Raw genomic sequence first — 27663 nt, forward strand, 5'->3', positions numbered from 1 at the left:
CAAATCACATTTCATATTTATGAATATGATCGCACGAAATTTTTTTTTTTGAAATAATCCCTTCTATTAAGAAAATTAATAAAAACTTTTTTTTTAGGATATTTATAATAATATTGCTATTAATTTTATAATTGTATATTTATTAATATAGTAGTAATAGGACCCCGGATATCTAATATAAAGGTCATAATGGACTTTTGGCCAAAAACACCCCTTTTTGCTGAAACTCAAAAAATCGTTTTTTGTAAATATCTCAGCATCCAGTAATTCAATTTTAATGAACTTTTTTTTATTTTGTAGCCCTCATTTAGCTCTACAATTTAAAAAATATTCATCAAAATTGTACCACTGGATGCCAAGATATTTACAAAAAACGATTTTTTGAGCCCCTGAAAAATGGGCCAATCTGCCGAAAGTGTGACTTATGACCTGTTTTGGAGATATCTGGGGTCCTGTAGTAATTATCAAATACATTATCTAAATAAATTAATTAAAAATTATTGACTTTTTTTTACCCTATTTAGTAATTTAAGCTGTTTATTACCTAATTTGTCATTTAATTTACCATAAAAAATATCAATAACTCTTGTAAAATTTTAGTTTTTTCAAGAATTTCATAACGATCAAAAGAAATGCATCAGAGCTTTTTGATTAAATGCCATATAACTAATAAATTAGCCAATCAATTAACACTAAATTTTGCATATAGGTAGCCTAAATTTTCTAATTCTAGAATCCTAAGTTTTGGCCATCAATCACTTTTAGATCATGAGATATCTAAATTTTTAATTTTTTTTTCAGGTGATGCATAACATTTGGCCGCCACTGTATAATTAATTTTTATTTATTTTCACTAACGGTAAGTATTAATTTTGTACTACATTTCACGATTTTATATAAATACATAAACAAAAATTTTTTTTTGATGGAATTTCAGTTTTTTTTTTTCAATGTTTTATTAATTATCTTTCAATAGTATCTTTTTAATTTTTATTAAACTCAGTGTATTATTTTTAATATAAAATTACTATATTATACATGTTTATTTTGTTATATAAAATTACTGTAAATATGTTTTACTTTAAAATATAATTTCACTACTCACCACTTTGGTTATATCAAATTATCTTTTATGCTTATTCAGCAAGTTAAATCTACTTGTATTTTAATTTTCATAAGGCTAAGTATGATATTTATATAGAAAAGCATATTTTTTATAACGGTAATAACTTTTAAATTTTTCACTTTTTCGTTTACAACTTCAGAGTGTAATTACACCACTTCGGTCAAATGAAATCGACTTTCTAAATTAATTGAAAGTTGTTTAGCAAGGTCGAAACTACTTATATATTAATTTTCATGAGTGTGGGTATAATACTTATGGAGAAAAGTGCATTTTTCATAACGGTACTAACTTCCGAATTTTTCATTTCTCCGTTTACAACTTCAGAGCGTAATTACACCCCTTTGGTCAAATGAAATCAACTTTCTAAATTAATTGAAAATTGTTCAGCAAGGTCGAAACTATCTACATATTAATTTTTATGGGTGTAAGTATAATACTTATGGAGATATTTACATTTTTTGTAATAGTATTAATTTCAAATTTTTCTCTTACTGTTTATTAACTTTATTAATTGAATATTGTTAATCTACTTGTATATTATATTTAGTTTAGCTTCACAACATATTTAAAATTGGATTTAATAAAATATATTAATTAATAAATATATTTTATAAATTATATGTGTTATAATAAAAATTTAATTAGGTTAGAAGATTGATTTGCTTATTTTTATATAATTTTTAAGGTTAGATATCAACAATGCTTAGCGATCATAGTAAAACCTGTGCTTAGAGCTACTAATAAAAAATATTTTTGGGACCTTACCTATATAAGTATTTTCCGGGGTCCTACCCAGTCGTAAAGAACTTGCAGATATAATAAGAGCATACAAAGAGGATCATGATGCCAAGATTATCCCTACCCCTTCTGGTTATGAAACTATGAAGATAGACCAAAAGGATAAGGGTAAAGCACAAGAGATCCCAGAGGAGCATCCAAAGACTGATATGGAACATCAGTGGGAAGCTGCCAATAAATATGTAGACTGGAATGAAGAAGATCTTGATCATATATGTAGCAAAATTGACTCCTTTTAATACCTCTTAGTTATCTTATATTTTTTATATAAAAAACCTATATTACAACTGAACACAATTCATAAATACATTAAATGGTTTATTCAGAGATTGTTCGTGCTTTACCTACAAGATCAGATATCAAAGAACTACAGTATTCAGGCGCAAGATTTTCTAGAGGAGCTATTGCTAGACTTGAACAGCGACTTCAATCCCAGTATCTAACTCATAAATTTCAGATTCTGCTTTCCTATAAAAACTGAAAACCTGGTGGGTAGACATCAGGAAATGAACTGGTAAGTCTCTTCTCACTGTTAGACCATTATGATGAAGCACAACTACCAGACGACGCAGACCCTGATTACTTTGAATAATTCATAATTTATGTGAGAGATGCTCTACCGACTGCAGGAGGATGCAATGGGGAGCTAAATGATTGCCTGTATGAATGCCTGAAGCATATCTATGGTACATTCTCTAAAATACCTGAGACTATAAAGAAGCCCGAGTATATCAAAAAGGCATTAGGTCTCAATCGTGATGCTTCAGTTTCAGTCTCATATATGAATAAGGTTGAACAACTTGCAGGAAGCCTTGCACTTAATATTGTAGGGGATTCCACTCAAATTTCCAAGAGCAAATCTGACAGATGCGCAACTCTCATCTTGTCTGAAGGCCACTACTCTCTTACACTGAATCCCGGAAGACTCCACCCTAGTAAATTAGATAGATAACAAAAGTCTCCCTTTGTTTATCGTGAAGATGGGGTTAATAATATAGTAACAATATACAATGGTAAGACAGTTAAGTCTCTTTAATACAGTTGGACAGTTTCAGAAAGGTAAGAACTCTGATAGTTACTCCTTCATCCCTATCGAGAAGAATCGTAAAACTGGAATATATGAAACACTTGAGGAAATATATCAAAGGATCTATGAAAAGCGGAATACTTTCCTACAGGCTACAAAGAGGTTTGGTTTAGGGATCGACTTATCTTATCACAACTGGTCTTACAAGAGAACAGCTCTCTGGTTTTTTGAATGATTAAGGGTAGGGTCTTTTGATCATATGGTTACACATATGTAACATAGTGTCGATCATAGCCAAAATTTTTTTGTCTTAGGTTTGCGATAATCAGAAGAAATGTGACAAGTAAAAAAAAAAATAAATGATCGTATTTTGAAAAAAAATCTTTCACAATATTGTAAAAGGACACTTTTATATACTTTAAACTTCTTTTTTCACTTTTCATATTAAATATAAATATTTTTAAAAAGAATAACTTTAACTTGTGACTTGCTCATTACTTTAAAAGATTGCTCATTACTCGTTATAACTCAAGTGGTTCAAACTATCAAGTCGCCATACTTTACAATATTTTACTTAGATCAATACTCTATAACTTTGACTTATTCAACTAAGGATGGTAAGACTAAAAAATTTAATGTTTATTAGGAGCTGTTTTAACATAACTTGAAAAATATATATGTTCTATTTTTAGTACACATTCTATTTTTAGACTTATCTTACTTATGTTCTTTAGGTTAGAGAAAGTTGGATGGAATATCTTTTAAATGATAATAACCAACGTCAAAGATATTCTAGACCAGGACGCACTATTTTTATTCGTGAAAATGATAGAAACTGGCAATATTTACCACAACATACTTTATTGCCAGATAAAAAATAAGAATAACGTATATTTGATGACAAAAGTAGCTGAAATGGATGGTGATCTTGAACAAAAAGTTTTCATTCCATTTATCCCAGGTTATTGTATTTACACTAAATTGGGAGAAACGTTCTTCAAATTTAATTTGGAATGGTCTACTGAACAAAATAAAATATTATACAGATGGACTGATTATGCTTCTGATTCAAGTTTTACTAATATATATTCGACAAACACAAATTGCATATGATCTTAATAATTTACGAAAATATATTACTAATACTCCAGATATTAAATATACTGGTACAATTTCTATTACTTTCTTATTAGGTTTCACTTGTAAATCAAATGTTCAATCATTACGAGGGTTTATTTCACACAATAATCTAACATTATTTCAAATGGATGGGGAGTTCTATCATGCAGAGAAAAAATGAGACAAACTTCTAAAACAGGTAAAAAGAAAGTCCCAAGAAATACAACAGGATTTATACTTTGATGACCTAAATAACGGGAGAATAATTAAAGATGGATTACCTATATCAGCAAATGGATGGCAAAGATCACAAATAATACAAGCTATGGGTGTAAAATTGGTAGAATCACAAAACCAAATTAATGAAATATGAAATGAATTAAAAGTAACTAAAAAATGATTACGTAAATCATTAGATACAATTCATAAATTGAATAACCAATTGAAATCAGATTCTGAATCATCAGAGTATAGTATAAAAATCTTATTATTTATTGTTTTAATAAATTATTAATTATTTTTATGGTTTAAATTTTTTTTAGAGACAAACTAGAAGAAGATAACATAACTTCTGACACTAATGAATCTGATACCAATAGTATAATACAAAATCTTATTCAAAAATCAAAATTAGGTTCTACAATCCTCATTAGCACTGACGTATTTTTACAATTAATTTCTAATCAACCATGCATTATATGTTATGATACAAATAGTAGTAATCAAAAATTTAAAATCAAGACAAATGGATTAGGAGTTCAAGTTGATGTAAAGTGCCGATCATGTTCCAATAGTATGGAATATTATAATGAGTAAAATGGTCAAGATTTTTCCAAGTGTATAACAGGTGCTGGTCTAATTGGTGGAGTAAATAGAGAAGAATTATGTTCAATATTAGCTTTTCTAGGAATTACAAAACAAAATGGCCATCAACAATATTATAATAAGCAAGAGGAATACTTTGAAAATTTGTATCAAGCAGCTGATCTTAGTGCAAATAATACTTTGAGAGAGGTATGTGATTATTTGCAAAATAAAGGTCAAGATCTTTTAGAAGTATCATTTGATTGTACATGGAGTCATGTTCAAGCTAGTGGTGAATTTATTTTTAATGGTGAATTAGAAGGTTCGTGTTAATTTTTTTTGAATTATTTATTTATATATCACATATAATGGAATTAGATACTTTACAGAATATGAACATCGGCCTATATTAGCTTTTCATGTTGTAGAAAAAAAACGAGAATATTAGAATCAGAAAGGGAATGCAGTAATAATCCAAAAAGGCAATTATGATAAAAGTTCACAACAAATGGAACATGCAATATTAATTGCCATTGTTGAGAAAATTACTACTATAAAACAGGTCAAACAGATGCCATTGTCGTAAAATTTGCCTGGAATTTTTCTGGCAAATTGAGAATTATCCCAGTAAATTGGGGTAAATTGTGTTACAATTTTGGGATAATGGAGGACTTACAATTTGGCAAATTTTGTCAAAATGACGGAATTCCTACAGAATTCCTAATTCAAATGTTGAGAAATTTTTCAGTAAATTATCATTAAATTGGGGGAAATTTTAGGCAAATCTTTAGTAATGATATGCAAATGAAGTGCAAATTGTGGTGAATTTAGTTAAATTTTTAGTAATTTTATGCAAACGTAATGTAAATTGTGGTGAATTTTAGGCAAATTTTTAGTAATGCTATGCAAACGAAGTGCAAATTGTGGTGAATTTTGTTAAATTTTTAGTAATTTTATGTAAACGTAATGCAAATTGTGGTGAATTTAGTTAAATTTTTAGTAATGTTATGTAAATGAAGTGCAAATTGTGGTGAATTTAGTTAAATTTTTAGAAATGTTGTGTAAACGAAGTGCAAATTGTGGTGAATTTTGTTAAATTTTTAGTAATGTTATGTAAATTGTTGAAAATTTAGGTGAATTTTTCAGCAATATTGTGCAAACGTGTGGAAAATTGTAGCATTTTTTTGGTAAATGTTAGCTAAATTTAATGAAATTTAGGATAATTTCGGACAATTGAGTGAAAATATTTTACCGATTTTGGACAATTGAGTGTAAATGGTATAAATGCAACATTTTCGGAGACAATTTAGTGAAATTTTGCAATAATTTTGGACAATTGAGTGAAATTTTGCAATAATTTCGGACAATTGAGTGAAATTTAGTAATAATTTTAAACAATTTAGTGTAAACGTTATGACAATTTAAAACATTGATTTAATAATTTTACATAATTTATTACAATATTATTTATTAACAAATGCACAATTATTATTTAATGATGAGAATCTATATTAATCTATATTCATCAGGTATCCAATGATCCATGGGTAATCTGCACCTCTAATTCATTTATGTATCTAATGTCCGATGCCAAAGTAGAAGCTGGTGAAAACCTACAAAAAAGAAAGTAAAAAAGAAATGTTAGTTAACGTTTCTTTTAATAAAAAAAATAAAAAATTAAGTTTCACAATGTAACATTGTGAAACTTACCGGTCGTTTCCATCATTCTAACGTTCAGAATCTATAAAAAGTAAAAAAGAAACGTTAAATAATGTTTCTTTTAAAAAAAAAAGAATAAAAATTAAGTTTCGCAATGTAACATTGCGAAACTTACCAGTCGTTTCCATCATTCTAACGTCCGGAACCTACAAAAAGTAAAAAAAAAACGTTAGGTAATGTTTCTTTTAAAAAAAAAGAATAAAAATTAAGTTTCGCAATATAACATTGCGAAACTTACCAGTCGTTTCCATCATTTTAACGTCTGGAACCTACAAAAAGTAAAAAAGAAACGTTAGGTAATGTTTCTTTTTAAAAAAAAGAATAAAAATTAAGTTTCGCAATGTAACATTGTGAAACTTACCAGTCGTTTCCATCATTCTAACGTCCGGAACCTACAAAAAGTAAAAAGAAACGTTGGGTAATGTTTCTTTTAAAAAAAAAGAATAAAAAATAAGTTTCGCAATGTAACATTGCGAAACTTACCGGTCATTTCCATCATTCTAACGTATGGAACCTACAAATATTAAAAGAAAGAAACATTTAGTATCGTTTCTTTAAAAAAAAATAATTAAAAAAATAAGTTTCGCAATACAATATTGCGAAACTCACCGGTTCGTTTTGATTTCTATCATCCAAATGTCCGGAACCTACAAAAAGTAAAAGAAACGTACGTTAGTATCTTTTCTTTAAAAAAAAACATAATTAAAATTAAGTTTCGCAACAATTGTTGCAAAACTTACCAGTTCATTTCGAGTTTCAAATGTTCAGAACCTACAAAAAAAAGAAAGAAACGTTAGTTAACGTTTCTTTTAATAAAAAAAATTAATAAATTAAGTTTTGCAACGATTCATTGCGAAACTCACCAGTTTGTTTCATCCAAACGTCCAGAACTTACAAAAAGAAGGAAAGAAATGTTAGTTAACGTTTCTTTTAATAAAAAAAAAAATTTTAAAAAAAGAAAATATTACCTTCCTCCCAAAGTCCGGGTCATAATTTCGTCTGGCATTCCTACAAAAAGAAGAAAGGAAACGTTAGAAACGTTTCCTAAAAGGAATTAAAAAAAAAGTAAGTTTCGAACACGAAACTTACCATTTCACTTTCCGAAGTTGAAGACCTACACAAAAGAAAAATAGGAAACGTTAGAAACGTTTCCTTACAAAAAAGAATTAAAAAAAAATTTTTTAAAAAAAAAGTTTCGAAACGAATGCTTCGAAACTTACCATTTTCGTTTCCTTGTTTCCTAAGTCAAAAATACCGAAAGACCTAAAAAAAAATAAAGGATCGTTAAAAAAACGATCCTTATAAAAAGTAAAAAAAAAAATTTATTTTAAAGTTTCAAAGCGAAACGCTTCGAAACTTACCATAATTTCAGTTTGTTTCCCAAAGTCAAAACATCGAAAATCCTACAAAAAAGAAAGAAAGGAAACGTTAGAAATGTTTCCTTACAACAAAGAATTAAAAAAAAATTTAAATTTAAAAAGTTTCGAAGCATTTCGCTTCAAAACTTACCATTGTTTTTCTGAAAGACGGTTCTGGGAAGGAGAAAGGGAATGGGGAAGGAGTGGGAGAAAAAAGGGAAGGGGGAAGGGCGGAGGAAGAGGAAGGGGAGAAGAGGAGAGAAAGAGGGAAGGTGAAGGTAAAAGAAAGAGGGAAGGGGAAGGCGAGAGAAAAAAAGAGGGAAGGGGAAGGATAAAAGAAAGAGGGAAGGGGAAGGTGAGAGAAAGAAGAAAAGGGAAGGTAAAAGAAAGAGGGAAGGGGAAGGTGAGAAAAAGAGAGAAGGGGAAGGGTGAAAGAAAGAAGAGGTAAAGGCCGTGAGAAAAAAAAAATTAAGCTTTTGCTAAAAAAAGCTTAATTTTTATTTTGGTTATACCGCAGCTGAAGCTGTGGTAATTATTAAGTAATATCACGTGATGCACGTGATATATAATTTTATATAAATAGGGGCTTTCCCTGCCCCGAAATTTTTCTTTTTTTATTTTAATAATTTTAAATAGATGTATATATATGCTTATATATACATATATATATATTTATTAACTAATACTTTACGAAAAGCCCCTCCTCTGTAAACAGGTAGAGGCCATAAAGTACCTATAGGGGGAGAGCCATTGCTGCTCCCTCCGCCTGTTTATAGTGACAAAAAGAGGGAGTCTTCAGTAGTAAGGTTTAGTATTAAATTACATCACAACACATCGTGTTGATTATTATAAATTTAATAATGTCTGTAATTTACAAATAAATAAAAATTATCTTAACAATTTTAATGTAATTAAGTGTAATGCTACGTTATCCTGTGTAATTGTAGTATTTTTTTGTGTTTTTTAGTGCAATTCCACGTTTTTTAGTGCAATTCTGCATTTTTTAGTGCAATTCCGCATTTTCTAGCATAATGTTACATTTTCCAGTATAACGTGAAATGTTTTTAAAAAATATGATAATTGTAGTACTTTTTAGTGTAATGCTACATTATCCAGTGTAATTGTGGTATTTTTTAGTGCAATTCCACATTTTCTAGCATAATGTTACATTTTCCAGTATAACGCGAAATTTTCTAAAAAATATAATAATTGTAGTACTTTTTAGTGTAATGCTACATTGTCTAGTGTAATTGTGGTATTTTTTAGTGCAATGCCGCATAATTTAGTATAATGCTACATTTTTTAGTATAATTTAATGTAATGTGGAATTTTCCAAAAAATGTGATAATTGAAATACTTTTTAGTGTAATTTGGTGAAATGCTACATTTTCCAGTGTAATGCCATATTATTGAGCATTTTCAAAAAAAAAATGTAACATTTTAATATTCTGACAAAAGTGAAACATTTGACCAAAAAAATATAAAATTTGCTAAAAATATGCAACATTTGACAGAAAATATAGAATTTTCATAAAAAATACACCATTTGCCAGAAAATTGGAATATTTGACAAAATTTGATTTTAATTGACAATGTTACAACAATTTTATGAAATGTTGTTACAATGATGTCACATTGGAGATAAAATGCAGCATTTTCATAAAAATGCACCATTTGCAAGAAAATTGGAACATTTGACAGAAAAAAAGCAAAATTTGATTTTAATGACAATGTTATAACAATGTCATAACAATATTACGAAATGTTACATTTGAGGTGTAATGTAGCATTTTCCCAAAATTTCATAAGATTTGCTAAATCAGACAATGTTGTAATAATGCTATTCCAAAAAATTGCTCAGCGTAATGTAGCATTTTCCACAATTTTCCACCATTTTCCAGGAAAATGGGAAATTTGCATTTTTTGAATTTTGGACAATTGTGCCCCTTCAACCTGTGTAATCGAAAAATATAATATAAAACTAAATGTTGGAGTTGATGGAGATCTCACTACGAATAAAACTTTGGGTTTATTAAATATTGTAAATCAAATCTTTGCTGACTTAAAACATAAAGCCAAGTTAGTACGATCAAAAATAGGTAATTAGTTGAAAACTTCATTTGTTAAACTTTAATAATATGAAACAAGTATTTACTATTTTTTTTATAGCATCTGATCGAAATTGGAAGCATCTTGAACAGCAAATAATGAAATACTATACACGATGTGTTTATGCTACAGCTAGTAGAGCTAACAATCCAGATATATCAACTCCAACAGACGCTGAATTAGCATGAATGCATACTGTTGGAATAGTATAACATTTGCGAGGTGACCATGAAAAATGCTGGCCTGAAGTGTGTTGGATTGTTGAAAATCCAGATCTTATACTACCAACCCCCAATTTAGTTGATGTAAATAAAGACCAATGTTTACGTTTAGTGGAGTTTCTCAAAAGGATTACCAAATTGAAAGATGATCAAAGTTTAATAACTACTATACGTACTAGTTATAATGAAGCTTTTAATCGTTTAAAATTAAATTATACAGAAAAAAAAACTGATTATCCCAAGTCATTCAAAGCACGTCATGCACTTTCTGTTATTCATAACAACAATGGTTTTGTAGATCTTTAACGCCAACTTCGTAAAGCAGAAGATTTGCCACAATTTTCTCTGCAAGATGAAAACAATTTATTGAAAATATGGAAACACTGAGATCAAAAAAGAAAAAGTAATATAATGGCAATTGAAAAAAGAAACCAAACAAAAGCAGAAAAAATTATTAATCAAAAAAAAAATTTAGAAACTTTTGATTTTACACAGGTAAAATATTATTATCAATTATTTATAATTTAAAATTATTTGATATATACTTTCAATTTTTCTAGGATTTAGTTCCATACGGACGACAAGTTTATAAAGAAATAAACAAAAGCAAATTTATACCATCATTTGCCAATTTAGTTCCGTCGTTTAAAACTTCATGTTTGAAATGTATTGGGTATCAATCTTTCGCCAAAAAATATTCAAGTGGTTTATGTAACTTATGTGGGTTTTTGCTGAAAAATAATTTGCCAAGTTCTTTACCAAAATTACGAAATCAACAAGCATCAAGTTCATCTTCATGTAGAGAATTAGCTATATCGTCTATTGTTCAATTTTTTGGATTTGAAAGATATAGAGAACTTCAATGCGAAAGTATAGAATCATTTTTATCTGAACAAAATACTTTGACTATACTAAGAACTGGCAGAGGAAAAAGTTTAATCTATGCAGCAGCAAGTATACTTTCTCAAGCATTAACAGTAGTTTTTACACCTCAAAAGTCGCTGATGGATAATCAAGTAGTAATAACAATATAATACTATATACTTTACAACAAATAGATATTACTAAATTATTTTTTAATAATATATTAGCGTGAAATGGTTAAATTTGGCATACCAGCTGCTATGCTATATGTATCATCAGAACAATCACCACAAGTACAAGAAAAAATTGTTTCTGAAATTGCTTCAGGGTTGATTTGGATTTTATTCATAACCCCAGAAAAATACGTCAAAAATCTAAAGTTTCAGAATATGCTACAAAATATATCTGAGGTCTACAGTTCGTAATTGATGAAACCCATTGCATTATTGGTTATGAAGGATTTCAGTAAGTAAAAAATGTTAAAAAATGTTACATTTATTATTTTAAATCATAAATATATAATCACCATTATTTTATAATAGAGATTCATGGCATCAGCTAAAATGTATCAAACAAGATTTTCCCTCTGTTCCTTTACTTGCATTAACAGCTACATGTTCACCTGAAGATGCAGCTAAAATTGAGACAGTCTTAAAAAGACCAAACATGAAAGTTATTAGAAGTCCTATAATTCATCGTTAGGATATTGCATTGGAAGTTCAACCAAAACCAATAGGGAAAAAAAAACTTTACCAGGCAGTGTTTAATCTTTTAGATAATCATGAAGGACGAGTAATTATATTTTCTGCTACCATTCAACATTGTATTGATATTACTGATGAATTGCGAAAAGCATTTGACCCTTCTATTGTAGCTATGTATCATGGAAAGATGTCTAGTTCAGAACAAACTGCTACCTCTAATGCATGAAAAAATGGAATAATTAAAATAATGTCAGCAACATCTGCATTTGGAATGGGAATAAATGTATCCGATATTACTTTAATAATACATACCACTTTACCTTTATCAAATGAACAATATGTACAAGAAATTGGACGTGCTGGTTGTTTAGGTCAAGGATCAAAAGCCATAATGTTCTATTCACGTGAAGACATCCGTACTTTATTAGCAATTATTGGTGGAGGACAGGAAAAGTAAGTAAATCCAGATAATAGATAAATTAATAATTGTGTATCATAATACTAAAAAAATATTAGTTTGTCAAATCATGAGGAAATGCATCATTTATCAGATACCAACGTGACCCTAAATATAAAAAAGAGAAAAATTATGTTAATGGCATTGTATGCAGATTCCATTTATGAATGCCGTCAGCAACTTACATACCAATCGTTCCAATGGTTATATGATCCTCCAATTTTACAATGTATGATTTGTGATAATTGTTTGCGCCAAGAAAAGGATACACCTTCAATATATGATGCACAGTCTGAAGCTGTGCGAATGATACAAATAGTTATGCTTTTATTACAGCATATAAGAGACCCCCAAAATAACATGCATTATATTACACGAGAAGACATAATCAATGTTTTCTATAATAACAAAAATAACAATGTCAACCAAAAAAATTTGAATAAATTATCTTTATATTCAGAAGCTCGAATTCAAACTAGGTTACGGCCACAAAAAGTTGGTATGTACCTGCTTGATTGGTTAATTACCGAGAAATTATATACCAATTTATTGAACTACGACGGTTATGTTCAGATTCCTCAATATTGACTTATATATGTAGAATAGAAGGAGTTAATGAAAATGCCGAAGATTTGATTTTAGCAAAAAATTGGAATTTGTATATAAAATAATAAAGAACAAAATTTTCGTAAAGCAAAATTATAAATATTTTATTTAAATTAATAATTATTTTTTATCGAAACGTTAAATTTTTTATAAAAAAAATAATTATTTTCTATTGGTAACTCTAATTAGTTCTATTTTTAAATGGGTTACATGATCATCAGTTTGTCGATCACTGAGTCAACTAAATATCAACAAAAAGACCCTACCCTTAAGTGTAGGAGTTCCAGCAAATGATCCTTTTAACAGAACCCCAGACATCATATATATAACTTACATTTGAGTTTTAGCAAATTCAATCAAAATTAGATTAAACTCATAATTTTAGATAGAGCAAATTGATTGAAAATTAATTAATAGTCATAATTATGAGTTTTAGCAAATTGTGTTGATTTTACAAAGTCATATTTTATATTTGAGCAAATTGGTACTTTTTTTTGAAGTTAACTTATCCTTTTTTTTAACTTTTATTGATAATATTTTTAAAAATATTAGTTTTGGGGTCCAGGTTATATTTTGGCCAAAATTAAGTATAATTCCGGCCAAATTTAAGCATAATGCAGGCCAAAACCCGTCCGATTAGTTTTGCAACATTTTTTTATTTTCAGTTTTTTGTGATTATCTTGGCATCCAGTGATTCGATTTATGCAGATTTTTTTTAATTTGTAGAGCTCGATGAGAGCTACAAAACAAAAAAGTTTGCATAAATTAGATCACTGAATGCCAAGATAATTGCAAAAAATGTGATTTTTTTTTGAAATTTAGGCCAATTTGCTAAAAAGTTACACTCATATTTTGAGTTTTAGCAAATTAGTATAAATTTAAAATGTGATAATTTGATTTTTAGAAAATTAGGTCTATTTTAGCAGGAGCAAAAAGTGCTAAATTCATGCAGATCAGTTATGAGTTATATATGTGATGTTCAGAGTCCTATCCAGTCAATATCCCTTTTTTCAAACTGCTTTCCAATAGCTTGGATTTCCCAGTATATATTCCCAATTGTAGTGGCATAATTTTTCCATCTCTTATATGCTTTTCGACGGAAAGGGCACTCCCCTTATGCCTTTTAACTTATCTACTTCTCGCTGCAATAAGGACAGTATCTGGGATTTTTGCAACAATGCGTTCAACTATTTCTACTAGTAACTGGTCCAACATGATGCTATGTTACTTATCCTATAACTACAGTCAACTCTCTCTATAGTCACTTCTGCTATAGTCACATTCTACTATATAGTCACACCAGTTAAATGTTCAAAACACTTTATTATTAAAAACTATCTTATATAGTCACAATCTATCTATAGTCACTATCACACCTATCCTCAAAAACCTTATATTAAAAAGAACCGTTTATAATCACAGTTATATAAAGAATATATTAAATAACTGTGTAATTGAGAAAACAAAAAAGATAAATTAAGTGAACATTTCAACTAAAATTACAAGTTTCAGTTTAGACAAAATAAGAAAAAGAAAGATTCTAGGATTTCAAGTAAAAACTTTATGTATATACAAATAATACAATCATTCTTTTTTATAGCAAATTTTAATATAACGAATCTCACAATATAATAAATCTTTAATGTAATATACATTTAATCATATAAAAAATATTATTCCACTTATAAATTCATAAATGTAAGTGATCTCTTTTATTATGAATTTCTTTATAATAAATTTTTTTTTTAAATATAACAAAGATTTTTGCGAAATAAATTTTAATATAAAGGGCAATTTGATGCTGGTTTTATGGAATTTTTTTCAGATAATCAATTTACTACTTTAATTCATTTTATCAAAAGATGGATAATTGATGTTTCAAAGTTTTCTTTACCTTTATAAGCAATGATGTTTTATAAATATTTTAATTTTTCTCTATTTTACTGCATTATACCAAAATTTTCTGCTATACTGAATAAATTTATTATAGTATTAATAAATTTTCTCATAATAAAGACCTGATTAACCTAAACATTTATTTTATTATATCAAGAACTGATTGTAATATAATATGATTATATAATACAATTATAATATATTTATTTATATAGGTATTTTAAAGGTAATAATTATATAACAAATTTTTTTAATTTTAATAAAAAAATAAACTTTTCAAATATATTAGCAATTTTTTCAATAAAAATCTACACAAAAATTTATGCAAAATTTTCACAATAATACAAATTAATAATTTATTGCATTAATTACTAATTTATTTATATAATTTTTTTTTTTTTTTTTTAAATGTTGAATCATGTACTATTTTATTAGAAGGATAAATCTAATTGTAACAGCCTGTTACGCATCTTATTTGTAACAACCCCAATTTTATCCAATTAAAATTTAAGATCAGGCGTAATGTAAACAAAAACAAAAGATCAGTCGTGTAACTAAGACAAAAGAATTTTTTAAAAAATTTCAAGAAACTGCTTATAACTTAAAATTTTGTCTATGAAACTGTCTTAAATACATTAAGTAAAAGTTTTCCAAATTAAATTTTGCATATAAAAATTTTATTTGTGAAACACATATTAAATTTATTATTAAAAAAAAATAAAAAAAGGATGTTACAAATAAGATATGTAACAGGCTGTTACAAATACATTTTTTCTTATTAGAATATATTTGGACTACATAATAATCACAAATATTTTATGAATGATACTTCCAACTCCAGGTCAGTCTGATCAAACATTAGATATTATATTACCAATAAAATTAAAATTAAGAATAAAAGTAACCAAAAAGTATAGCAAAATAATATACAGTTAAACCTCGATATACTGAACTTCCGGTTCAGGGATAAAAGTTCGGTATATGGAAGGTGTTCGGTAAATCAAATTTTTTTTATATACTGAACTCTATAGGTAAACAATAAAAAGTTCGGTATATCGAAAATCATGTGATTTTTCATATAATATTCACGGTATAAAGATTGTTGAACTTTATTATGTAAAAAAAATACATTGATATAAAATGTCCAAAAAATTATATTACTAATAAAATGTAAATGTTTCATATTATATTACTAATAAAATGTAAATGTTTCATATTATATTACTAATAAAATGTAAAATGTTCATATTATATTACTAATAAATGTTCAAAAAAAAAATTATATTATCAATTAATTATAATATTAAGTCACGCACGATCCATCATATGTTTAACCAACTGTCTAATACCGATTGAACTCTACTATTTTTATTGAAACGAATAATTTGTTTTTTAAGATTATATAATATATTTCTGTTATTGAAGCTCCATAATAAAAGTATCAGGTGGATTATCGAAAAGATAATACTTTGTCCAATGATGCTAATGCTTCTGAAGTGGATATTTTGGGTTGTAGAATTAATTCTTCTTCTTCAAGATCTGTTTCATTTGGTTTTACCATATTTACAATTTCTTCATCTGTAATTTCTTCTCCCCCATAATTATTATCATCATCAATTAAGATAAATTCCCTGGCACTCATTAATCCACCAGAAATAAAATTACTATATTGATCCAATAATTTTTGGATCTCTTCTATTTCATTCAGGCCATCATCATTTTGTTCTTCATCGGAAGGTGAAGGTAAAGGTGAAGGTGAAGGTGAAGGTGAAGGTGAAGGTGAAGGTGAAGGCGAAATCGGCAAAATTCCAGTTTTTGACTAACAATTACGAATAGTTTCACTTGTTACAGCTTCCCAAGCTTTTGCACAAAGTGAAATAGAGTCACTTATCTTCAATTTAGGAACTGGTATATTTAACTCCATTTCATTATCATAAGCCTCAATTCTATCTTTTATGAGTCTTTTACGATATTGTGCCTAAGATTAATAAATTATTAGAATATGTGCTATTAATTTTATAATCTAATTTATAATAAATAATATACAAACCTTGAATGAATTAATAATGCCAGCGTCAGCAGGTTGCAGATGCGCTGTAGTATTGGGAGGCAAATAATGGATTGTAATATTTGTCAATAACTCCGGATTACTAACAGAATGAACTGGTGCATTGTAGAGAAGGATCTTTCTATTTCGCCTTTTCATTCTTTGATTTAAAAGTTCTAAATATTTATTCCAAATAGACGTTTGCATCCAGGCACTTTTATTCCAATAATAATCCACAGGGAGCTTTGATTTATCAATTCCTTTTAAATCTCTTGGCGTTTGATGCTTATGAATGAAAAGTGCTGGAAGTTTAATAGAACCAGTTGCATTAAATGTTAATAAAAGTGTAACTCTGTTTTTCGATTTTTTTGTTCCGGAAAGAGGACCAGTAGATAACGTTTTAGAAGGTTCTAACTCCCAATACAATCCTAATTAAATAAAATATTTTTATAATTTAAAATTATATTTATCATAATTATTCTTTAAAATTTAAGTTATATAAAAATTTTACCAGTTTCATCACAGTTAAACACGTCTTCAAGATCAAAGTTACTAATTAATTCCTGTAACTTTTCTCTTTCTTTGGATAATTCTTCTTCACTTGGTCCACTTTGAGCCTCACCATGTTTATTATATTGCTTAATATTGTGCCTTTTTTTAAAATTATTCAACCATCCTGCTGACCCAATAAAACCTTCAATATTCATTAATTTCGCAAAATCAGCAGCTTTGGTTGTAATAATTTCTCCCGTTATAGTTTTATTAGCTGATATAGCATTTGAGATCCAAATTGCCAAAGCTTCTTCTAGTTCAGGAAATTTTGGTGATTTTTCTTTTTGTTTAGCTGTGTTAAAACTATTAAGTTCCATATTTAACCATTTGTCTTTATTTTTTAAAATGTCACAAACTGTATTTTTTTTTACACCGAATTTTTTCCCTATTTCTTCCTGTGATAATGATGGATTTTCTTGATGAAGCAAACATAATTCTTTCTTTTCTCCAAAGGTTAGAACTTTTCTTTTTTTTAACGTTGCTTCATTATTTACATTTTTTCTTTTTTGCTTCATAGCGCGGTAAAAAAAAAATCCGAACAATTGATCAAATTGTTTAATTATAATCTACTGACGTGCCGATTTTGTGATTTTGTAACACCGATTTTACTAATCACGTGATCAGTTCGATAAATCGAAATTTTTTTTATTATGTTTTATTATAAACGGTTACTCAATAAAAATTCGGTATACATTATATAAAATTTTATATGATATTCGGTATATCGAAATTTTTTTAAATATTATGAACCTGGTTCTTGAAAAAATGTTCGGTAAGTCAAGAGTTCGTTATATCATGGGTTCGTTATATCAAGGTCAGACTGTACTATAATCTAAAAGTATAAACAAAAATAAAATATTAAAAGAAAAACAAAAACAAAAACAAAAATAAAATTAAAATTAAAATTAACAATAATTAATAAATTATATGTCTAAAATTATAAATAAAAATAAATATAATTGAGAAAAGAATAAAAATATTATTTTTGTATCCTATTAATCCAATAATTTTTTGCTCATGTATAACATAATCTTATCAACTTTCTTTTTATTGGAATCCAATCCTCACATATGTATTTCCTTACAAAGGTGTCCATAGATTTCTTTACCAAAGAGACTGATTTTTGTAATTGATCTACTTTTCCTATTTGTAAATCTTTAACTTTACTGTATAGCACTGCCCAAAGTATTTCCCTTTGAGCATATCCCTACTTTAAAAGACCCGGGTACTTTATTAGATATAAAAATTTTGGCCTATGTTAATATTCGGGTACTATTCAATTTTAATCACGTGTAATTTATATAAGACCTGAGTACATATAAAAATTTATCATATTTAGTATTTATTTTATTATATTGAAATTTAATCTTTGCATGGTAAAAAATTTATTTCTAATTATTCTAAATTCAAAAATCTATTTATAAAATCTGCGCAAAATTATTATACTAGTTTATTCCCAATCTTAAATTATATTTTGATCTTCATTTCTTTCATAATATTCTAATTCACTATCTTCCGATTCACAATCACTATTATTTAAGGATGGTGCTGCAAATATGTAATTGCGGAATAATTGTGATTTACGGTATTGTGAAACATTGCGAATTTTTAAATCTAAAATCTGCAGATCCGCAAATCTGCAATTATCCGTAATTTCGCAAATATTCCACAAATCTGCAAATATTCAAAGTACCGCAATTCAATTGCAAAATATTTGCAGGATTGCGAAATAGTTGCAGATTTGCAGAATGTCCGCAAAAAAAACTAATTTTTTTTTAATAAAATATAATTTTTTAATTTAACTACTAAAAAATATATTTCCTCTTATTATTAATCATAAAAAAAACAATTATTTTTCATTAACAAAATTTAAAAAAAATGATTTTATTTTTTAGAAAAAAATGGATCAGTAATTTGGAAAAACTGCCAGAAACGGCATTTTCTCTTATTATAACTGCAAAAAAAAATGCTGGAACTAATAGTTCCGGCAATTTTAATAAAAAAATAAAAAAAAATGCCAGAAATAATAGTTCTGGCATTTTTATAAAAATTAAAAAAAAAATGCCAAAATCAATAGTTCCAGCATTTTTATATAAAAAAAAATAAAAATTGAAATGCCAGAACCAATAGTTCTGGCATTTTTAATAAAAAAAAGTCAAAAAAAATGCCAGAACCTATAGTTCCAGCATTTTTATATAAAAAATTTATAAAAATGTCGAGATTCATAGTTCTGGCATTTTTATATAAAAAAAAATTTTTAAAAATGCCAGAACCTATTGTCCCAGCATTTTTATATAAAAAATAATTTAAAAAAATGCCAGAACCTATAGTTCTAGCATTTTTACATAAAAAAAATCAAAAAAAAATGCCAGAACCATAGTTCTGGTGTTTTTATGTAAAAAAAAATCAAAAGAAAATGCCGGAACTATAGTTCTGGCGTTTTTATGTAAAAAAAATTAAAGAAAACACCGGAAATGGTTCCGGCGTTTTTATGTAAAAAAAATCAAAAGAAAACGCCAGAACTATAGTACCAGCGTTTTTATGTGAAAAAAATTAAAAGAAAACGCCAGAACCATATTACCAGCGTTTTTATGTGAAAAAAATTAAAAGAAAACGCTGGAACCATAGTTCTGGCGTTTTTATGTAAAAAATCAAAAGAAAACGCTGGAACTATAGTACCGGCGTTTTTATGTGAAAAAAATCAAAAGAAAATGCTGGAACCATAGTACCGGCGTTTTTATATGAAAAAAATCAAAAGAAAATGCCGGAACCATAGTTCTGGCGTTTTTATGTGAAAAAAATCAAAAGAAAATGCCGGAACCCATAGTTCCGGCATTTTTATGTAAAAAAAAATTAAAAGAAAACACCGGAACCCATAGTTCTGGCATTTTTATAAATGTACGAAACTGACAGTTATGGGCAGCAATTAGAATTGCGGAATTGTGGGCTACTAACCGCAATTCAACTCCAAAATCTGCAATATTGCGGAATTTGAAAATCATTTGCGGACCCATCCTTACTATCATTTTCTTTATCACTATTATCATCATCTTAGAAGAATAACAATAAACATAAGTAAAGTATTGAGTATGAAGTAATATTATATATAAAATAGTTTTTAAGATCATATCATATAAGTTATTTTTCATATAGGTTATATATTATATATAAGTTAAATTACATTCAACTTAATGATTTTTTTGGTATTTGGCAAATAATATAAATTTTATCACAAACTAATTACTAAATTTACAATTTAACATATTTAATATGTGCAAATCATTTCCAGAGGATGATAATCTTAATATTACATATATTTTATTAATCATTTTTTAGTTTATTTATTTATTTATTTTTAGAAAACCGTGATTCCCATTTAGTGGGGATTTGTCTCGTTGTCACGTGATGTCTTTGTTTTCTGGTTAATTAAAAATTTGGCTAGATTCGATAAGATACCTACTTATATGGATAGGTGCTGTATACACTGGAAAATTTTATGTCCGTTATCTGGCCAAAGGTAATTGTTTACTAAAAACATGTACATCAAATGCTATTGTTTCTTACTAAATATGAAAAACATTAGCAGGCCTAGAGGATATTTATTTAAGAGCGTAAAATTTGAAGATTTTGATATACATGCATTTTTCCCCCCATATCTTATAATCCGTTATGATTGTAAAGCAACAAGATTATGTAAATGAAGGAGATATTCTCCTAAGATCTAAAGATAAAACATTTCGTGTTCATAAATTAATTCTTTCGCTATCTTCCAAATTATTTAAAGATTTAATTGAATCATCTGAAACATCAAAACCTTCAACTAACGAAAATGTGAAAATCATTAAACATTACTTAATTTCCCCATCGCTTGAAATATATGTAGATGGAGAAACTCCTGAATTGATCGAAGGAATGTTATCATTTCTCTATCCAGTAGAACATTTTATGATAACCTGGGATAATATTTCGGATTTCTTACGAATTTCGGACAAATTTGAAATAGAAAAAATTAAACAATGTTGTAAAGACATGTTATCAAAAGAATTTCAATCTAACACTCTTTTAGCGATTAAATTAGCGGAAAAATATTCATTTCCAGATATTTATAAAGAATCATCTAAATTAATTTTAGATGATTATCAAAAATATTCTTCTGATCCACAATTTAAACTTCTATCTAAAGAGACACGATTAAAATTATATGAATGTTGGTTCGATTATCATAGTAAATTACAAGAATTTATTTGTAAGTTTCATAAAATAGGAGTTCATCACAACGGTAGAACTATTAGTTTAAGGGAATATATTAGTAAGAAATTTCCAGCGACAACACTTTTAAAACCTTCATTATTGATGGATATGTGTAAACAACAATTATCATTTGAAAATTATTATAATTATCTAAATATTAAAGAAAATTATCCTGAACGAATTTTAACTTATGAACCATTATTTCAGAATGACGATAAAATGTACATTTTTATTGAATTAGATAATTAATAGTTATGTATAAATAGTTTATATATTTTTTGTATGTCATTTCTTTGTTTTTATATTTTTAAATTAATAAAAGATTAAGTGATTTATATTTATCCTCTTAATTTTTACAGCGTAAAATGTCTTCTTGAAACTGACAATCCGTACAAACTTGCTTTTATAATTTTAATTAGTAACATATATTTCTTTATTAATAAATATAATAACCGAAAAAAATAAAACTTGTTTATGCTTGATGACCATACGAACTATGCATATTATCAATTTCTTATTTGAAAAAAAATTGTTATTGGTGCGTTAAAATTTGTGATATGTTGATTGAATTACCAAGGTTCAATCCCGTGATCCGGAGTTAATCTGAAAGGATGATCCGGATAAGAAAATCCATAGATCATTATTTATACGTGGAGGTATTCTTCTATTCTTCTAAAAGTTAAGGATACAAGGAATAATTCTTTCATTATTTTCCGAGTTTTTTAAAATTATCGAAACCCTTAACTAATATGGAATTTTAGTATTAATAATTATGAACCATTAAACATAAGATCTTCCATACATTGTATTAAATGATATATAGCTATTTATATTTATTTTTGCTGTAGAAAAATAAGGTCGTATTCAATAACAAATTTTTTTTTTAGAATTATATCAATTAGATTCACGTGACTATATATCACGTGATATTATACGCTTATAATTAAATTTGTAATTTTGAAAAAAAAAAGATTTGATAATATTGCAATACTTTGTATTACCTTATTGTCCTGAGGTTTTCTTCTTAACATTAATTTTAATAAATATGATCATAAACTTGTGCTTGCAAAAAAAATTAAATTTTATTTTTTGTAGATGTTTAATTGCTTATGTAATAGTTACACAATATAAGGTCATTTTAGTATAATAATTAGTCATGAATTATAATATTTTATGTATAACTTGTAATTACAAATCTTGAACTATGAAAATTTTTTTTAAAATTGTACAAAAAAAACATTTAATAATTATATGAATAAATAAGATATACAATTATTGTTTTTAAATATATAATTATTTTTATATAATTATTTTTAAATATATAATTATTTTAAAATAAAACCATATTTTTTTTTAAATTAAATTGATAATAATATTTTTTCAATATATATATATATATATTAAAAATTGGTTAAATAGTTTGTTTTTAATATTTCAAAAATTAAAATTTAAGTAAACAATCAAATTAAATCATTATAATAAACTACAATGATTCAAATATTAAAAAATGTAATATATATTGTTTTAAACATTGTGATATAGTAAAATTCAAGCATTTCTAAATCTTTTAGTTAAAGTGTTGTCTGAGTGTGAAAAACGCTGTTACACGAATCATGTGATATCACTATTAGTGTAATAAAAACGTAATTACAGATCGATTTTGTGTAACCAGACGCGTCATTACTTGATTTCCTAAACCGGCTCAACGTTACACAAGTAAACACATATAAAATTACCCAGCCCCTCAATAAAACAAAAACTTTTCCAATTTTTTTTTAACAGAAGGATTGGCAACTTTTTTTATATAAAAATGAATGAAAGAAGTAATAAATCCAAAAAAGATTATAGATTAGAACCATATCCAAAACATATTATTATTAATAAAATTCAAACTCAAACTCATTTTGGGATTTATAATAATAATTCTATTGCATCATCATCATCTAATATAGCCAATAATAATGATGGAAATGATAAGGTTACAGCTGCTTTAATAGACTATACCAAAAATGAACAACGTAACACAAGCTTATTAGATCAAAATAATAATACGAACCAGTTTAAAAAATGTTCTAAAGATTATTTTACACCACGCCAAATTTATCTTTGGGTAAAAGTTTTGGAACTTATTGTTCACTTATCTAAAGACTTAAATGAAAAATTAAATAATGATTTTATATCAAATAAATGGATTAATCACCGGAATAAAATAAGGTTTAGAGTGTTTCTAACCTTTAAAAAATTAATTTAAATAGTTCAATTTTTTTTATCTCTTTAAGATTTTTATTTATTTTTTCATTCTATTCCTTTCTTTTATCATTTCCTTTTTCCTTTTTATTTTAATAATGTAATAATATTTTTAGGAAAGGTTTAATAACAAATATTAATGAAGATGAAAAATTATTAATACAATCATACATTTCAGAAATTCACAGTGCTTCTTTTAAAGAAATTAGCTTTTCTTGGGAATTAATTCAAGCTATTGTAAGAACTATTTTAATTAAATAAATATCTGTTTTAAATATATTATTAACCTTAAATTGATTCTTAATAATAGAGTGCAATTATATTTAGACACCCTAATCAAGTTTATCCTCTTTGGGAAGAAATTAAGGTAAATTAAAATTGTAATGTATATTTTATTTTGATTGGTTTTATCCTTTTAACCTTTTCTTTCTCCCTATTAATTTATAAATAGAGTAAAATTGTAATGAACTTGGATCCAGAGGATGAAAAAAAAAATTGTGTTGAAGTAATAATTAACAAACCTATCCTTAATTCAACAATGATAGTAAAGAATAAATTGGACGAATTAAAGTCATTCAGAGCAGTTGATGAAAGATTTGCTGAATTATGGGATCCAAGCATTCAACCACCAAAACTAAAATGTCCTTATGATATTATGAATATTATGGATGATGATATGATCCCACAACTTGAGGTTAATATGTTTTTGATTTAAAAAAAAATTTTTTTTTGTCTAATTTATTCTTTATATTTAAGTTTATCAAAGAAAATATAGTTCACCCGAATGTGAAACCACCAAACCTCTTGGAAAATTTCGCATGTGCTTGTGCTGACAATTGCCAGGTACATAATTACAGGTTGAATTTTCGATTTAAATTTCAAGATACCTTCAAATTTTAATTATAAAAAAAATTTTTACAATTTTTTTTAAAAAAATTAAATTCTTTAGAAAACGTCGGTGTGTCAATGCATGTTAATTGATGATGACTCACAAGGTATTACAAAAATCTAATCTCCATGTTGTACAGAATTTTTTTCAACTTTTAGCTAAATTACTTCTTTAGATGAAGGATTTCCATTTGATAACGATAGGCTGTCGCGGTCAGATATAGGAGCAATTTACGAATGTAATTCTCGATGTAACTGTGATATGACTTGTCCAAATCGTGTTATACAAAGGAGTAAAAAGTTACCGAAGAAATTTCAGGTAAGATTAATAATTACCATTATATCTTTATGTAATTTTATTTAGCGTTGCTTTAATTTTTGTGTGCCAGATCTTTAAAACTAAAGAAAAAGGATGGGGAGTTCGATCATTACAATTTATTAAGGAAGGTGAATTCGTTATGGAACATGTTGGAGAAGTTATTGATGCAAGAATAGCATCATTAAGAGCTGTTTGTTACGATAAATTGGATACAATGAGTTATTTTGATTTGGATTATGATTTCGATAAAAAAGAAAGGAGAAAAGTACTTTCGTAAGGGTCATCTTTTAACTATTTGATATCTATACTCTGAATAACATAATTTTTTTTTTTTTTTGATCGTTTTAGTTTGGATTCTAATTATTGGTGTGGAATAAGCCGATTCCTTAATCATTCATGTAATGCTAATTTGATAACTATCCCCGTAAGTTATTTAAAATTAAATTATTACCTTAATGTATTTTACTTATTAATTTTACACTTTATAGTTTTTTGTAGAGAATAAGGATAAGAGATGGCAAAGAATAGCTTTCTTTGCACAAAGAGACATTAAAGCATTTTCTGAACTTACGTTAGATTATAAAATAGAAAGTGATGAGTTTGATTGTTATTGTGGATCACAGTATTGTAGGTAAGTACAAGGAAGGAAAGGTTATTTTAAAAATTTTTTTTTTTTTTTGGATAATTTATGTGATGAATGATATCAACTTGATTAAATTTTATAGATACACGAAAAATAATTAAAGATACAGGATAATTTCATGGAAATCTTTTTTAAGAATCATTAGATTAATAAAAATAATAATTATTATTATTATATATTTTGATCTGATTTTTTTTTTTTCATTACCCTATCCTTATTAAACGAACAAAAAAAAGGTATTTATATAGAAACATTGACATTGTCTAGAATAGACATTATTTAGTCTTTAATTTAAGGATATGAAATCTAATCTATATGAAATCTTATAGTTCCTTTTTTTTTAAAAAAAAAAACAAAAAATTAAAAATAAGAAAAAATAAAATGTGTTTAATGGATTTGAAATTTATTTTGATCCAAGATTATTTTCTTTTTAACAAGTGTTCCGTTTATTTCTAATTATATAATGCTGAAATTTATTTCTACATACTGTAACACTTCTAACTATAATATATTCATTTAGCTACGCCAAATAGCCAAATTAAACGGACCTTATATTGGAAGAAAAATTAAAAGAGAAACAAATTGCATCCGCATGTATTACCAGAAAACAATAGGCAATCATTAAGCCTTTTTATCCAAAAACCCCACGAATTCTCCTCGCCAATTGAATATCTTTTTGCATTATTGTAACTCTTTTCGCGTGAATTGCACATAAATTACTACATGGGTGAAAAAAAAGAAAAATTATCTAAAGATTTAGATTGAAAAACAACAATTTTTTTTACTAAATGTAAATACACATACGCGTCTTCAAATAAATGGACCAGATAAGCTTCAGTAGCTTTTGATTAATAGGAAATAATGAAAGATCAAATCAAAATAAGAAATAAATATGCAATTATAGTTTATGTATACCTTCTTGAAGAGCCAATATCGCAGCGGATTGCCATCTAAACCCGATATCAGTTCTCGGTCCTAAAATTTCTAAAGCTATTTCCCGTACCTGTATAAACAATATTGGTAAATCTCATTCAAATTCCCAATTATAAATAAGTCAAATTTAATAATTACCACACGAGAAAAGGGCAATTTACGGATCAATAGGTTAGTAGTCTTTTGATAACGTTTAATCTCACGTAAAGCAATTGTTCCTGGTCTATATCTTCTCGGTTTAATAGGCCTTATCGGATCACCAGCTACATATTCGGAAGAACTCAATATGTTAGAGTTTAAATAAATTTAATTTCATAAAAACATAAGAGGGTCTTACGTCTTGTTCGATTGGCAAGTACTTTCTTTGAAGTGGCTAATTTGCGTTTGACTATTCTTTTAAGATTCATTACTTACAACAGCAGCGGATCCTGATCCTGATCCTGAAGAAGTAGAAGGTCTTTGTGAGTTCATGTCTTCATGTTATATAAGCTTAGCTTAATCTTTTTTATGTATATAGGAAAAAAATTTCAAGAAAATACAACATACTTGGAATGAATACCCGAATCGAAGTTTACACCGTTACTTCTGTTGAAAGTTAAAACTCAAAAGTAATTCTTGGTAAAGAGAGGGTGAATTTAAGAAATTTAGAAGGTATGTGTTACATTTTTTTTTAGTGATGTGATTGTTATTGATTAATTAATATTTCTACTGGAGATTTGAGGAACAATTCTTAATTAAAATTACTATTGTGGAGAAACATAGTCCTCATTAAATTCAAATTTATATTTAAAAATTTCTATAGACAAAAGTGTTTATGTAAAAATGCATAATATCCCTATATAATTATTTTATTTACTTCACAATTCAGTAATTCAGAAAAGGTACAAATATCATGTATGTTTGATATCCATACGTTAGTAATTAAAAAGAGTAATATGAACTTTAAGACACGAAATTTTATGAATTTGAAAAAAA

At 26.8% G+C, this 27663-nt stretch overlaps 7 protein-coding genes across 8 annotated transcripts; 5 read left to right on the top strand and 2 right to left on the bottom strand.

The window, feature by feature from the left end:
* Positions 1-4247: 4247 nt before the first annotated feature.
* On the top strand, positions 4248-5322 carry OCT59_003262 (uncharacterized protein; the record flags this gene model as incomplete). Its single annotated transcript, XM_066145507.1, has 5 exons — positions 4248-4269; positions 4487-4538; positions 4613-4863; positions 4918-5196; positions 5264-5322. 5 exons carry the CDS (start codon positions 4248-4250, stop codon positions 5320-5322), a joined length of 663 nt encoding a protein of 220 aa, XP_065996224.1.
* Positions 5323-10692: 5370 nt separating this feature from the next.
* On the top strand, positions 10693-12075 carry OCT59_003263 (uncharacterized protein; the record flags this gene model as incomplete). Its single annotated transcript, XM_066145508.1, has 5 exons — positions 10693-10776; positions 10842-11300; positions 11373-11473; positions 11688-11817; positions 11902-12075. The coding sequence occupies 5 exons, from the start codon at positions 10693-10695 to the stop codon at positions 12073-12075; spliced, it is 948 nt and encodes a 315-aa protein (XP_065996225.1).
* A 21-nt stretch (positions 12076-12096) lies between these two features.
* On the top strand, positions 12097-12894 carry OCT59_003264 (uncharacterized protein; the record flags this gene model as incomplete). Its single annotated transcript, XM_025309368.2, has 2 exons — positions 12097-12302; positions 12366-12894. 2 exons carry the CDS (start codon positions 12097-12099, stop codon positions 12892-12894), a joined length of 735 nt encoding a protein of 244 aa, XP_025176085.2.
* Positions 12895-16258: 3364 nt separating this feature from the next.
* Positions 16259-17922, bottom strand: OCT59_003265 (uncharacterized protein; the record flags this gene model as incomplete). The annotated part of the gene is made up of 4 exons (XM_066145509.1): positions 16259-16627; positions 16715-16786; positions 16859-16902; positions 17367-17922. 4 exons carry the CDS (start codon positions 17920-17922, stop codon positions 16259-16261), a joined length of 1041 nt encoding a protein of 346 aa, XP_065996226.1.
* Positions 17923-21076: 3154 nt separating this feature from the next.
* On the top strand, positions 21077-21907 carry OCT59_003266 (uncharacterized protein; the record flags this gene model as incomplete). 2 transcript variants are annotated; one of them, XM_025311001.1, is made up of 1 exon in its annotated part: positions 21077-21907. In XM_025311001.1, the coding sequence occupies one exon, from the start codon at positions 21077-21079 to the stop codon at positions 21905-21907; it is 831 nt and encodes a 276-aa protein (XP_025176086.1). The 2 variants fall into 2 exon arrangements, with proteins under 2 accessions (XP_025176086.1, XP_065996227.1); XM_066145510.1 differs by having other exon boundaries at positions 21437-21907.
* A 1561-nt stretch (positions 21908-23468) lies between these two features.
* OCT59_003267 (uncharacterized protein) lies at positions 23469-25856 on the top strand (the record flags this gene model as incomplete). The annotated part of the gene is made up of 11 exons (XM_025318444.2): positions 23469-23872; positions 24022-24142; positions 24216-24272; positions 24357-24599; positions 24662-24748; positions 24855-24900; positions 24970-25112; positions 25183-25385; positions 25461-25536; positions 25601-25743; positions 25838-25856. 11 exons carry the CDS (start codon positions 23469-23471, stop codon positions 25854-25856), a joined length of 1542 nt encoding a protein of 513 aa, XP_025176087.2.
* A 331-nt stretch (positions 25857-26187) lies between these two features.
* OCT59_003268 (Histone H3-like centromeric protein hH3v) lies at positions 26188-27350 on the bottom strand. The gene is made up of 6 exons (XM_066145511.1): positions 27235-27350; positions 27026-27128; positions 26827-26951; positions 26671-26758; positions 26560-26563; positions 26188-26474 (listed from the first exon to the last, which is right to left on the bottom strand). The coding sequence occupies exons 2-6, from the start codon at positions 27093-27095 to the stop codon at positions 26387-26389; spliced, it is 375 nt and encodes a 124-aa protein (XP_065996228.1). The 5' UTR covers positions 27096-27128; positions 27235-27350; the 3' UTR covers positions 26188-26386.
* Between the last annotated feature and the right edge of the window lie 313 nt (positions 27351-27663).

This window comes from Rhizophagus irregularis, chromosome 11 (assembly GCF_026210795.1).
Source record: "Rhizophagus irregularis chromosome 11, complete sequence".
Taxonomy (NCBI): domain Eukaryota; kingdom Fungi; phylum Glomeromycota; class Glomeromycetes; order Glomerales; family Glomeraceae; genus Rhizophagus; species Rhizophagus irregularis.

Excerpts from the sequence above, each read along its gene's own strand:
- OCT59_003268 (XM_066145511.1), bottom strand. The coding sequence starts at position 27,095 with ATGAATCTTAAAAGAATAGTCAAACGCAAATTAGCCACTTCAAAGAAA. Across the intron at positions 26,952-27,025 it reads ACTTGCCAATCGAACAAGAC|CTGGTGATCCGATAAGGCCT; the intron begins GTAAGACCCTCT and ends CCGAATATGTAG. Across the intron at positions 26,759-26,826 it reads AATTGCCCTTTTCTCGTGTG|GTACGGGAAATAGCTTTAGA; the intron begins GTAATTATTAAA and ends TTGTTTATACAG.